General features: G+C 30.5%; 1 protein-coding gene across 1 annotated transcript; it reads right to left on the bottom strand.

Moving 5' to 3' along the window:
- Positions 1-461: 461 nt before the first annotated feature.
- Positions 462-12,745, bottom strand: LOC140047316 (syntaxin-6-like). Its single transcript, XM_072092260.1, has 7 exons — positions 12,483-12,745; positions 11,671-11,840; positions 10,260-10,417; positions 9,907-10,017; positions 6,135-6,241; positions 4,673-4,767; positions 462-2,599 (listed from the first exon to the last, which is right to left on the bottom strand). Exons 1-7 carry the CDS (start codon positions 12,515-12,517, stop codon positions 2,523-2,525), a joined length of 753 nt encoding a protein of 250 aa, XP_071948361.1. The 5' UTR covers positions 12,518-12,745; the 3' UTR covers positions 462-2,522.
- Positions 12,746-13,005: the final 260 nt, after the last annotated feature.

The raw sequence follows: 13,005 nt of genomic DNA, 5'->3' as shown, positions 1-13,005 counted from the left end.
TACATCGAAGGATTTCCCTATCTCATATCTGAGGATTTCCTCTGTTTATGTCAGGGATTTTCCACATTCATTACAGTGATTAGTGACCACAACTGAAAGTGCAATGATTGTGATATATTTGATTTTACAATGATACAGTAGAACAACAACATCTTTGGGACAAACAAAATGTCTTCTAGGGGTGTCCAATAAAAAGGGTTGACTGTATTGCTTTAAAACTGCCTTTTGTTCGTTTTACATAAAAGTGTCCCCTTAATACGAGTGTGTCTCCTAAATATGAGGGTGTATCATTAATATGAGGGTGTATCATTAATATGAGGGTGTCCCCTTAATATGAGGGTGTATCCTTAATATGAGGGTGTCTCTAATAATACGAGTGTGTCCCCTTAATATGAGGGTGTCTCTAATAATATGAGTGTGTCTCCTTAATATGAGGGTGTCCTCTTAATATGAGTGTGTCCCCTTAATATGAGGGTGTCCCAAAGGTTCTGTAGTACATTTGATATTTTAATTTCCCTTGCATACAGTAACACATGAAGTTCATATTTTAAACCATCATTTTGATGCCAATGTTCTATTTTTTACCCACCATAGCTGATCAGTTACCACATTATAAGACCGTTTTTATATAGAATCAATAAAACACAGACACATGGTTTTGTAAAAGACATTTTATATATTATTAGGTTACAGTTTACATGAATCCTGCTCCCATATCAAGTACTACTTAATACATGAATTAGTGCTGTTAACCATTCAATTATCTGTACAATGTTATTTCTTTTCTTAGTATATTATTTTATAAAAGGTAAACGACCTGTGACTATTTTGTACAGTTTCAACAACACTGCTGAAAGTGTACAGTACTTTAGGAACAGTGTGTGACGCTCAACAACACCACCTGTAATGTCATTTACCACCTGCGTAAACTTTCAAAAGCCACCTGGTACATAATTGTGGCACCTGTATGCAAAACACCAGGTTGACTGGACTCAATGTTGATTGTAACAATGTTTGTGTTCACTTCCAGTAGGCTGTTTATTCATTACGGATTCATTTTTTTCCCAAGCAATTATAATCACAATTTACTGTGGCAATGTTGTTTTACCATTGAATTTATACCTGGTTTCAAGGTGGTGGAATTATATACAGTTACATACAACATAATATTAATACCCTTAAAATAATTGATAGCTCTGCTTGTTACATACCGTATCATTCCAAAAAGGGCGTGTTTAACTTTAGCATTAATTAGATAAATAAGTAACATGTAAATGGTTAACTAGTATAAGTAACATTTAGATTCTAGAAGTACAAAAAAGCATCTTTGTATCTGTCGCCAATACTTAGAATACTTCCCAATTCTGTCTATACCAACAATACATTATTACCAAGATTTAAAATTAACGTTGTTAAAATAATATACTAATTAAAATAACAGCATATATTACAAACACCAATGTGGGTTTTAACACTATGAATAATACAGAAAAGCAAATACAAATACGCAAGCACTGATCTTGGATTATAACATCATATGTTCAATAAAATACAAACAAACTATTAAAGACAAAATAAGGCAACAATAAAACCATTGTTATGATATTTGTACAGACAATTTTTAAATACTTTATTATTCTCTTAAAATGGATGTAATACATTTGGTTGGAATATCATTTAATTACACGATCTAATTATTGTTTTTTTTTTTATTTTAAAATGCAAGACTAGCACCTTACTCTCAGTCTCTAGCTAAAGCATAATTTATAGTACAAGTAAATGAATAACAATTATTGAAACAAAAATTAAAATTGATTAAAGGGTCTTTTACACCTGTTCCGGCACGGTTCGGGTCTGGCGCAGGAAAATCAAATTTAAAAACTTTGTGGAGAATCGTGAAAAACGAAACATTGATGTTCAATTTGATTTGCAGGTGTGAGAGACCCTTAACTAAACAGCAAATTTGTAACAATTTGCTACCCAACAAGACCCACTGGGCCCATTCAGACTCCTTGGTGTCTTTATCAGACTCCCCTTACAATATAAGATTGACTTGTTCTATTTGTGGACTGTACACATTATTGTCTATTCATTTATATACACTGTATTATTTATTTGTGACAATAAACAGAATTGAAGAATCTATATTACAAACATGAAGTCTTTTTAAAATGCTTATCCTTAATTGTCTATTTTGGTGTGTACTGTACTTATCAGCAACAATCTCTGGCAAAGATCTGCAATATTTAGAAACATAAATTACATTACATATGTAACAGCACAATATTCACAAGGAACAAATCAAAAACTGATAATTTTCCATGAGAAAATAAAAAGGTTTATTCACGACAGGACATCCCAGGTCACGTCATAGGTCAGTGCTGTGTTAATCAAACAAACACAGGATTTTCATCATTTTCACAGCCTTCCTGTTTTATTGAAAGTTTATGGAAGACACAGTGACAACCCATGCTGTATAAATGCCCAATGTTACAGTTTCAATAAATAAAATGCTTTCTCTCTCATGGAACGAAGAATAGTATGATGACTACAACCATGACGATAAGTAACGTAAAAATTGCCATCCATTGTCGTCGATCTACAAAAAAAAAATTTGAATTTTAAAAAGAAAATAATTGTTTTGATGTTATATCTTGGAAAGTAATAAAGAATAAATTTAACTAATTGACATTAAAACCAATACCGATAGTCATACAAAAAAATGTAAAATGTAATATATATTTTATAATCAACTAGCAGAACTAATTTGTTGGTGGGAGTGTCTGGTTGTGTCTTTTCTCTTCTAGAAAAAAACATGGCCTATTGGTTTCATTTCATGTGTTACATATTATGTACTGAATACTGCAATGTACTGACTCTTGTTATTTATAATGACTTCTTAATGTCACTAATAAAATACAATTTGTTAAGGTTTCTGATGGTGATATACACACTGTTAGACATGCTGTAATTGTAGCAATAATGGCTAAATGTAGATATACCCGAAACCAACAATAATTCAAATACTATTACAATATAAACAATGTTTATAACGTCATTACATTATACTACTGATATATTACTATTAATAACATATTTTGGCATATGATTTCATGTGTTAAATTGTGTTTAAAAACAACAGTTAACAAAACAAAAATATTTATATTTCAAATTCTAAAAATCATGTTATTATAACGTCATTAGATTATGCTGAAACTGATACAATTCTATTAATATCATATTTTGAATTATGATACAACTATCATCATGAGAATTGGTAAGAGAGATTAAAATTTTATTATTGAGAACATGGATTGTATTTGTTGTCCAACTTGGAGTTATAATATTATAAAATATAAAAATAAAGATATTAAAATCATAACGGTATCAGTCTACTACAGTACGTCACAATTTGGTAAAATATATTTGTAGGTATAGTCCCTTTAATAGGACTGTCCCCTGAATAGAGGTTACCTGTAGTGTTAAAAAATACATTGCCATTCATTCGTTTCACAGGAAAGTGTGACAAGTGTCCCCCTTAATAGGGATGTCCCAAAGAAGTGTTCTATTGTATTATACATACCATGATATAATATTTACATTTTAGTTAACGTCATTAAAAACTATGACAAAATGTTTTTTAGTTGTAACAATGAACTTTACAAAAATTAACGATAGCGTTTCTAATTAGCTGGCTATTGTCGTGTCTCCCTAATGAGCATTTACAACCCTGAATGACAGTAATTAATGAGCTAAATGGTACAGTAGGATGTATAACAACATTCTGATTAATGCATTGATAAGATGTCGAAAAATATGTAATGTAAGATGTCAGATAAGATGTCAGAAGTTGTTAGATTTGATTATTCTGGACTCAGTCCACCTAATTAACAAACTAAACAATATGCCTTGCTACTGTAAGGTTATAAAGACTTAAACATAACATGTTACAAAACATGTAAATGTCAAAAGATATTACAGTTAATTATGCTGGACAGTTCATCTAATTGCCAAACTAAACAATGTGCCTTAGTAAGGCTGAAAACATGTTGATGTGAAGATGTTGTGTAACATGCAATGTCATCTGCAGATTGATGGAGTATAATAATTGATGGTCTGCAACCCATCCTGTAGAATTAAAGGACAGGTTACAGACTGTTTTTCACAATACAAAATGCCACTTCATTTATTCCAAAACACACATATAATGTTACAGTAGGCCTACAGTATGCCGCATGTTTTTTTAAAGCATTTTTCTGCCACACTTTTAACAATGTAATATACAGTATTACTGTTGTTTGGTCTACTGAGAATTTACTAAAGTTAAACATTTTTATAATTTTACACTGTACATATTTAATTAATTGTTAAAATTATATTGTTGTATATGCACAGCCCCAGGAAACAACGACGAGTTGATCTGCTCCTCCATGAATAAATAAAGTTGAATTGAATATCTAATATTGTATTATTTATATAATAAAACATGAAATACATATTTATTTTTTGAACATTATTATGAGGACAGTAAAATGGCTGTTTTTTTCAAACGATTTATTGGATATCATGATTAATTGATTAAAAAAAACAGACAAGATAATAGTTTCATTAGACACATGATAAGAGGTGTACAGTTTCTTAAAACTGTCTGCAAGATGGAATAAATACTTACCATTTGACATTCTAGTAACCTTCGCCATCTTTTTCATAACTGAGTCAAGTTTGGAATCTGTGTTTTCTAATTCAGCAGAAAAGTCATCCAACATACTACAAAGATCAATGATTTTGAAAATAATTTTTGTCATATTTTGTTCAATTGTTAAAATAATTATAATTTTTAATTTTAAATCAATGGAGGAGTATCATGCTAAATTTTAGTTTTAAAAAAACAGTAGAAAATATTATTAAGCTTTTATAATATGCAACAAAAAATTCATCATAAATGGAAACTGTCATGAAGGAGTGGTTAGACTATTATAAACTGAATTGAATGTAAAATAACAATGGGACAACAAATGATTAGCATGGCATGGTTGTGGGTAGACTATTGCGCCTGAAATAACAGGAAATGATCACTGAACTTTAATAACCTGTGTGAGTTAGACAGCATAGCAATTTAATGAGAAGCTTTACTAATAGTGTACTGTATTATGAAAACAGCAATATGGCATATTCTATTGCAATGTAAAGCCATAATAATAGCATAAAAAGGAAAGTTAAGCACTGTCTACACTATCAAACTAGTTTGATGTGCCCACATATGGTATTGGTATGACATCATCGTTTTCATGCGCCCAAATACTTTTTTTTGTCGTCACATAGATAGTGTAGACAGAGTTAAGAATAGGCTGAAAATTTGAGGGTGTTCTCCATGGACAAATTAGTGTATTGTACAATAACCCGTGGTTTTAAATAAACATTTCTTCATTTTTTTATACTAAAGGAGATGATTGTATTATTTTAATTTTATTTAATTGTTCCATTATCAGTTAAATCATAAAATATTGTTGAAATAAATAAATACTATAGATCCAGGTGGTACTGTACATATTTAATACAAGGATGAAAGACCCTACATCCTGCTTCCAATCGTAAAGCTCTGTCTACACTATCAAACTAGTTTGACAAAAAAAGTGTGATGTGGCTATATATGGTAGTGATATGACATCATCATGTCTATATATGGGCACATCACATTGTTTTGTCACATAAAGTTTGATACTATAGACAGAGCTTAAGAGTGGCAAATGCTCTGTCTACACTATCAAACTTCATGTGACAAAAAAATGTGATGTGCCCATATATGGACATGGTGATGTCAGGGAAAAATTTCATTTGAAAATTTTGTTTAGCAAAATTGCTAATCAAACTGATTTTTTAGTCAAGAAACATAGTTTTGTATTGTATTTTTTGCTACACAATTGTAGAAATGTGTAGCAAAAAGGTTGTTTTGTATAGCTTTTTGCTATGCTACACTGGCGAAATTATTCCCTGGATGTTATATCACTACCATATTTGTGGAATATCACTACCATATTTGGGCACATCACAATTTGTTTGATAGTGTAGACAGAGCTTATTGCAGGACATTTTAAAAACGAGAAATAATTGGCCTCATCAGCAGGCCTACTTACACTGCTTGTTCGTCTAGTTCTGTGCCTATTGCTTGTCCCATATGACGTAACACACCAACACTATCTACAACTTGGTCGAGCTGATCATTTTGGGATTCCATAATTAACTGAAAAACAAAATATAATGTATATAATATTGGCAACAAATAATTTATGAAAATGAAAAACAAGACACAGGATTATATTACAACTGGAATTTGACAAATCATAAAAACATAATTTATGTTCACAACATGACCAATTTTACTTTTTACTGTGCCAAGGTCATGACATTTTAAAGTTTGACATACTGTACCACAACAAGTCTATAAAAATGCACATAAATGCATAAGAGGATCCAAGGTGCAATGCAAAAGCTGGGAAATTAAAGTTTAAAATATGTGTATACATTTTTTACATTGTAATAATATCTAGTTTTGTTCTTTTTTACACCATATGGAGTTTTAAAGTGGCATGTAATGTACTGAAAATATCAGTAAAGCCTATATAACTTGAATAACCACCCAGTATATCACCGGGCGGTTTAGAATTAATGTTCTTTGCCTGTTGTGTTTGAATATATATTATATATATATAAATCCAAAGGCAAATTACTAAAAAAAATGACAATGCTGTGGGTATCAGTGGCTGGATCTCAATGGAGATACAAAAATAAAAAGCGAAAAGCTAAATCAAAACGATAAAGTAAACAGCCAGAAAAGTTAGCAGAGCTTTCGGGCAACACTAGCCCTTCATCAGTGCAAGTGAAGGAATTTGGATAACGTCAGAGTATAATTTATAAAGCTGGCAAGTGCTGCCTGGGTGGACAGGAATATAAACAAATCAGGCAAAGAACATTAAATATATATTATTACATACAGTAATGGTAAAGTATACAGTGTACATAATTGTGAATGACAATATAATTACTCTAACTTATAAGAAATTATTTCATAGCTTATCTTATGTGGACATACAGATACAATGCCAGCGATAGTAAATAAAAGGTCATACAAAAAAATAAAAACATTGCAAAATCACAAAACTTCCTAACATCATGTTATTTTAGGGTAACAATACACAGTAGTACACAATGTCTTTGAGAAACATAGCAAAGAAAACTAATGTATTACAGTAGCTTATTTGTACTGTATAATTCATTTCTATTTTAGGCAAACATGTTGTTACAATTCTGTCAATTGTTGTTTCTCTGAACTATGCTCCCATCTTGTAAAATGTTTCCTGTGGAATTGCTAACCAATTGGACAGGAACATTACTTGAAAGAAAGCCCCATTATAGCCTAATAGTAGGCCTACTGGGTATTTTCAATAGAACAGTCAATCTTTCAAGTCATGCAATATTCGCACCATTCAACTCTTAGGACCTGAATTTCAAGCAGAATTGTTCCAAAGTCTTGGTTGGGTTATAATTTTCATGATTTCATTACCATTTTAAATTTAGGGGCTGATCCAGGATTTTTAAAACAGGTGAATGCTAACATATAATAGACGACTCTCCAAATTACCAGTCTCTCTGAAAACCAGGAACGCCAGACTTTTTACCATTAAAAACACATTCCGAATACCAGACTTTCTGGAAAACCATTATTTAGCCAGCCCAAAGGTTTTCCGATATTGGGAGAGTTGACAGTATTACAGTAATATCCTGTTGTTAATTATAGATATCAAAATGTAGTTAATGTCATTTTATCTGTCAGTGCCAAATGGAAAAGGATGTGACGCTTCCTCCTGGATCTACTGTACTTATTAATTGATATTAATTATCTTTATTTTTTGCACAACATTACAAGCAGTGTGGAATATTAAATCCTAGTCTCTTTACTGTATTTAAAAGTATTTGATTATTCTATGTTGTGAATTATGTAAACTTACCACACAATACAATATTGGTTTTGTTCAATTTATACTCTCAATGCAATTACAATATTTGATTATTACCATATGCTGTGATGTTGCGTACTATACTGTAGACAATACTAAACTTATATCTCTCTGGCTATACCATAGATCACTACCATATTTGGGCATATCACTACCATATTTGGGCATATCACTACCATATTTGGGCATATCACTACCATATTTGGGCATATCACTACCATATTATCCTAGTGTAGACAGAGCTTTAAATGCGGCGGCATTAATAATACACATTTCTATAATATACAACAATGGTAATAATAGACTGAATGATCTATTAAGAAATGACTCATTCAGATTTTTTTCAATAAATGGTTTTAAATGGCCATTGAAAGTAGGTTGTCTAGTATTGTACATTTTATTACCCACTGTATTCATAGAATACTGTACACAGCTCATCAAGTCGACAACAGTGGGTAAGAATACTAATATAAACAGATTTACTGTTAAGTTTATTTAATAAAGCAAAAGTTTTATAGATAAGATAGAGAGCTTTACATAATTTCGACAGTAAAAACTTTATTAATTATTGGATCTACAGTACTGTACAGTACTTAAGGAGGAATTTTTCTATATAATCTTGTACTACCTGTACAGTAAACAAATAACAGTATTTTAAACTATATAATTTATTCAACCAGATTTAAGTTTTAATAATTTAATTCTAAAATATTGCTTGCTTACAGCAATTATATCTATAAATTACTTTAACACATATTATATTTTACTTGTATTTTTATAAATAAACATATTAATATTATGTATAAAGTTGTTTTGACTTACTTCTTTCAAAGTTACTGTAATTCAATTAAAAATTGTTTTTGATTATAATTTTGTGAAAAATAAAATGCTTGTTACAATACGGTAAAAGTATCATAACAAATTTTATGAAAAGTAGAAATTAAAGTTAGCAAAATAATTGAAACTTGGAAACAGGAGAATTAAAGCTGTGGTGTATGAATACTGTACATTTTGTTATTTGAGCTAAAGACTTCTCAGTGGTAGGGAAAGGGTCACCACATCTGTCATAATGTTGACCTTGTTCCTAATACTAAATTACCTTATGGATATTAATAACATATGTGCTGTGGATAATTGGCATTTTTAAGACAGAATTTTGATAACAACAAAATGGACTAGGTAGATAGTAGTAAAACCTAGTACAGTACATTTGAGTTTTTCAACAGTGTGCAGTTAGAAAGAGATGAATAATTTGGTGGGTTTACTGGATACAGTATTGAAGTTTAAAATGCCTGTTGTAAAACCAAAATGATATGTATCCAAGGTAACCCTGACAAACACAGGATAATCTCTTGATACTAATTGGAATAAATTGTAGTACTTTAAAATACCGTGTTAACAAAATAATTGTTTTGAAATAAACATTAACATATATATTACAGAGATAAATCAATGCACACATGTATCATATGTGGGAAAATTTCAAGAGGCTTATATTTTGATATCTCTTTAATCTTTATACAACTTTGTATACACATAGGATTCAAGAAGTACTTGATAGAAAGTCAAGGACAGTGCCACAATAATACAGTAATAAAAACAGTGTCTATATTGATTATGAGTATTACTGTACTGTAGTAGAAATCGTGTTATCAATAGGTATCCATAATTATTACTAGTCTATACCTGTGCATTTTTTCTTATCTCAGAAGCAGAAAAAAAAAAACTAATGATAAGGAATATCAGGAATCGTTTTATGAGCATACAGTAATCTTTTCATTACTTGATTTTGGCACATACTGTACATACAATCTTTATCTTACACTGTACATCAAATAGAGTTATATGATTGGAAGAATTGCATATCATCAATTATTCATATTATTCTTACCTCTTGTTGCTGCCTGGAATTTTCAATAAAATTTTGATTTGAGTTTTCGATTTCATTGTCTAACCGCGAGTACTTTCCTAATCCTTTGCTTGGCCCATTATTCATTAAAAACTGAAAGATATAAATAAATATAAGTTCATTTATAATATACAGTAATATATGCACTGTCTGGACAAGATACAGTAAACCTGAGAATTACAATTACAATGTTTAAATTGTGACTGGAAGTAAACAGTGCTTTGTATCAAGTCTATGCTACTGTTTAGGTCAAAGGTCATTCTTTTCTCTTCTGTAATCTTTTTTTAAGGAAGACAAATTTTAGTAAAAACTTAAATGCAATACATTTTTCATACCTGTCTTCCTCTGCTTTCTTCTTTTGATTTGGTCTTCGCACTGGACATGTGTTCTTTCATCTCTTTTACACGTTTCTTTGTATTCTCAACAAATAACCGCCGTTCATCAAGGTCTAAACTGTCAATTTTAAACTTGCGTGGGTTTGCCTCCACAATTCGTAAAACAAATATGTTAAAGAAATTTATCCATTATTTATTTTACTGACACAGTACTATGGAGGATACCTCCATTACATTACAGTACCTACTGTTTACCTGTATGTAATATATATGTAAATCAATGTAAAATTATTTTAAAGAGTATATTTTTAAATGCACACATTTTTAACACAATTTATGCTGCGGGTACAGTATTTACAAATTTATAAAAGTGAATTTAAATTCTATACTAATCACATGCTATTTATACAGTTAGACAAAGTGACACATGCCCTGCATGACCCCAATAGTTGAGAATCCTATGAACCAAAAAATGAACAATATTGAATGTAAAAGCAAGGTGATTTAGTGACGTTTAATTTAATGGTTAGCCAGGTGGAGGCACTTAACTCAAGTTATAAAAAGATCTCATGATTACTGATTAATAGAAATAAAAGCTATTCAATATCACTTGTTTTTCGATTAAAAACATTCATAAAAATGTTCAAAACAATGAAAAAACCACACAAGGCAATTTCTGAGAATTAACAAGCAATGATTATATCAAAACTTTAGGTACACTTCTTTGATTAAATGGAATTGAAAAAATTATTTTATTTAGGTGATATTATTATTAATGTAATTTTTAGGTTGGTATCTAATTTTTCTAATTAGCTTTATTTATAAATTAATAGAAAGCAAAATCCAAATATATATTTTTTTATTTTTAGACACCATCCAACAATAAGCACACATCTTTTCAATCACTTTTAGGTTGGGAAACCCATGCTTTTTGTAAACCAAGTCTTATATGAGGTTTCGCTTAAAGATGTACCCTATTGTCCCTTTGACTAATTCTCAAAAAAAATTTTTTTTTAAATTTTGAAAAAAGGGGGTCATTTTGAAGTATCATAATAGTTAATAACTTTCATGAAATCTTTGTTTACTTTCGCTTGCGACGATTTCCCAGACGAAATGTAATCTAATTAATTTACCTGTTAATTACGTAAACTTGTTGTTTTTGGCTCGATTTTTCGACTTAAAGTGAATAACTTTAATATTACTTTGATATGGCTAATTTAAATTTAGAATATATTTTTTTTTCATTTTTTGTGTTTCAAGGGACAATACATCTTTAAGTTGTTTGCTGTGAAAAAAATAAAGTAGGAGTGTTTGAGAGGGCCAAGATTCGAAACCAAAAGGACTCTTGGATTGTTACAGTAAAGAAGCATGTTAACCAGCAAACATCAGTGCCAGTATTAATCAAGGATATCAATTGTTTCTTCAAGATCTTCTAAGTCCCACTCTATACTACGTAGACTATTCCTCAACTCATTTGTTGTCCAATCATATTCCTCCTTACTAACAGATTCGGGATCTTCTAAAACTTCTGACCATCTCTGATAAAGTGTTTCTGAATTGTTTACTGCTTTTTCAACTTCTCTGTAAACAAATTAAAACTAACATTGTTTTCTCAGTGATTGACAACCTTCAATAAAGTTTTTTCAAAGAATTGAAAATCTAAAAATGCTCAAAATCAAATCCTTGGCCTTTTCCTCAATTCCCTTTAAATTAGCAATAGCAAATAATGTGTCAAAAAAAGGAAACAAACAGAAATATGCCTACTGTATTATTCATTCATTATAATTATATTCTAAAATATTAAGCTGGAACTTAAATCGAAGGCGTACCTAATGCCAGTGTTTTTCATTAAATTGTTTATAAGTCGGCCTAGCCTACTACTACTACTAGCCTAGCAGATAGGCCTATTACTAATATACTAGGCTACCGCTAGCTAGGCCTAGCTTACTACTACTAGCCTAGGCCTAGCTAGTAGTAGTAGGACTACTACTAGTACCTACTAGTGAGTGTCATTTATTAATAAATATCATAAAAGCATACTCCACTACTCTAGGCCTTGCGCAAGATCACTATGTATGAGTGAACAGAGGGCCGGGATAATTTTATCCGCCTAGAAAATAACTTCTTATTTTATGATACTCAGGCCTAGCTAACAGCCTAGCTCAAGTGACAAGAGATTGATTGAAAGAAGAGATTGATTGAAAGCTGAGACGAATTACTTACTCTTTGACAACAAAGAATGGGTCTTCAACCGACATGACTGATATAATCCACTAAAACAACTTGTGTAAATGAATCAAAAACCGTGAACAAGGTGTCCTAATATTTACAAACCATTAGCTCATGTCATATTTAAGGAAACATGAAAAAATACAGGGAAATCCGGCGAGTAATAACAGACGAAAACAAAGAAACGAAAGTCTGTTTGCTCATTAGTTGACGTATGATCCGCCGAGAAGAAAAGAAGAGTGGTGGGCGGCGTGAAAATTGCCCTCCCACTTTTTGATGGCCTTTAAAAATGAATAGATATTTTGTATAGACAATTATTATTTCATACTTGGTGGTTGTACTTTTATTTACAAAAAAAAAATTAAAAAAATCAATTAAACCTTTATTTTTGTGTATTATTAATATCAAGAATTTTGGCTATTAATTCCAATCTTTATTGGACCATTTTTTATAATCTTGTTTTAACACGCAGCACAATGTCAAAGGTTAAATTTTGATGACTCAAAAATTAAAATTG

This window comes from Antedon mediterranea, chromosome 4, assembly GCF_964355755.1.
Source record: "Antedon mediterranea chromosome 4, ecAntMedi1.1, whole genome shotgun sequence".
In the NCBI taxonomy this organism is placed as follows: domain Eukaryota; kingdom Metazoa; phylum Echinodermata; class Crinoidea; order Comatulida; family Antedonidae; genus Antedon; species Antedon mediterranea.
Note: the sequence above shows the minus strand (reverse complement) of the source record. Positions and strands in the feature narration are given on the sequence as shown.

Excerpts from the sequence above, each read along its gene's own strand:
- LOC140047316 (XM_072092260.1), bottom strand. The coding sequence starts at position 12,517 with ATGTCGGTTGAAGACCCATTCTTTGTTGTCAAAGA. Across the intron at positions 11,841-12,482 it reads CCATTCTTTGTTGTCAAAGA|AGAAGTTGAAAAAGCAGTAA; the intron begins GTAAGTAATTCG and ends ATTTGTTTACAG. Across the intron at positions 10,418-11,670 it reads AGATCTTGAAGAAACAATTG|GAATTGTGGAGGCAAACCCA; the intron begins ATATCCTTGATT and ends TATTTGTTTTAC.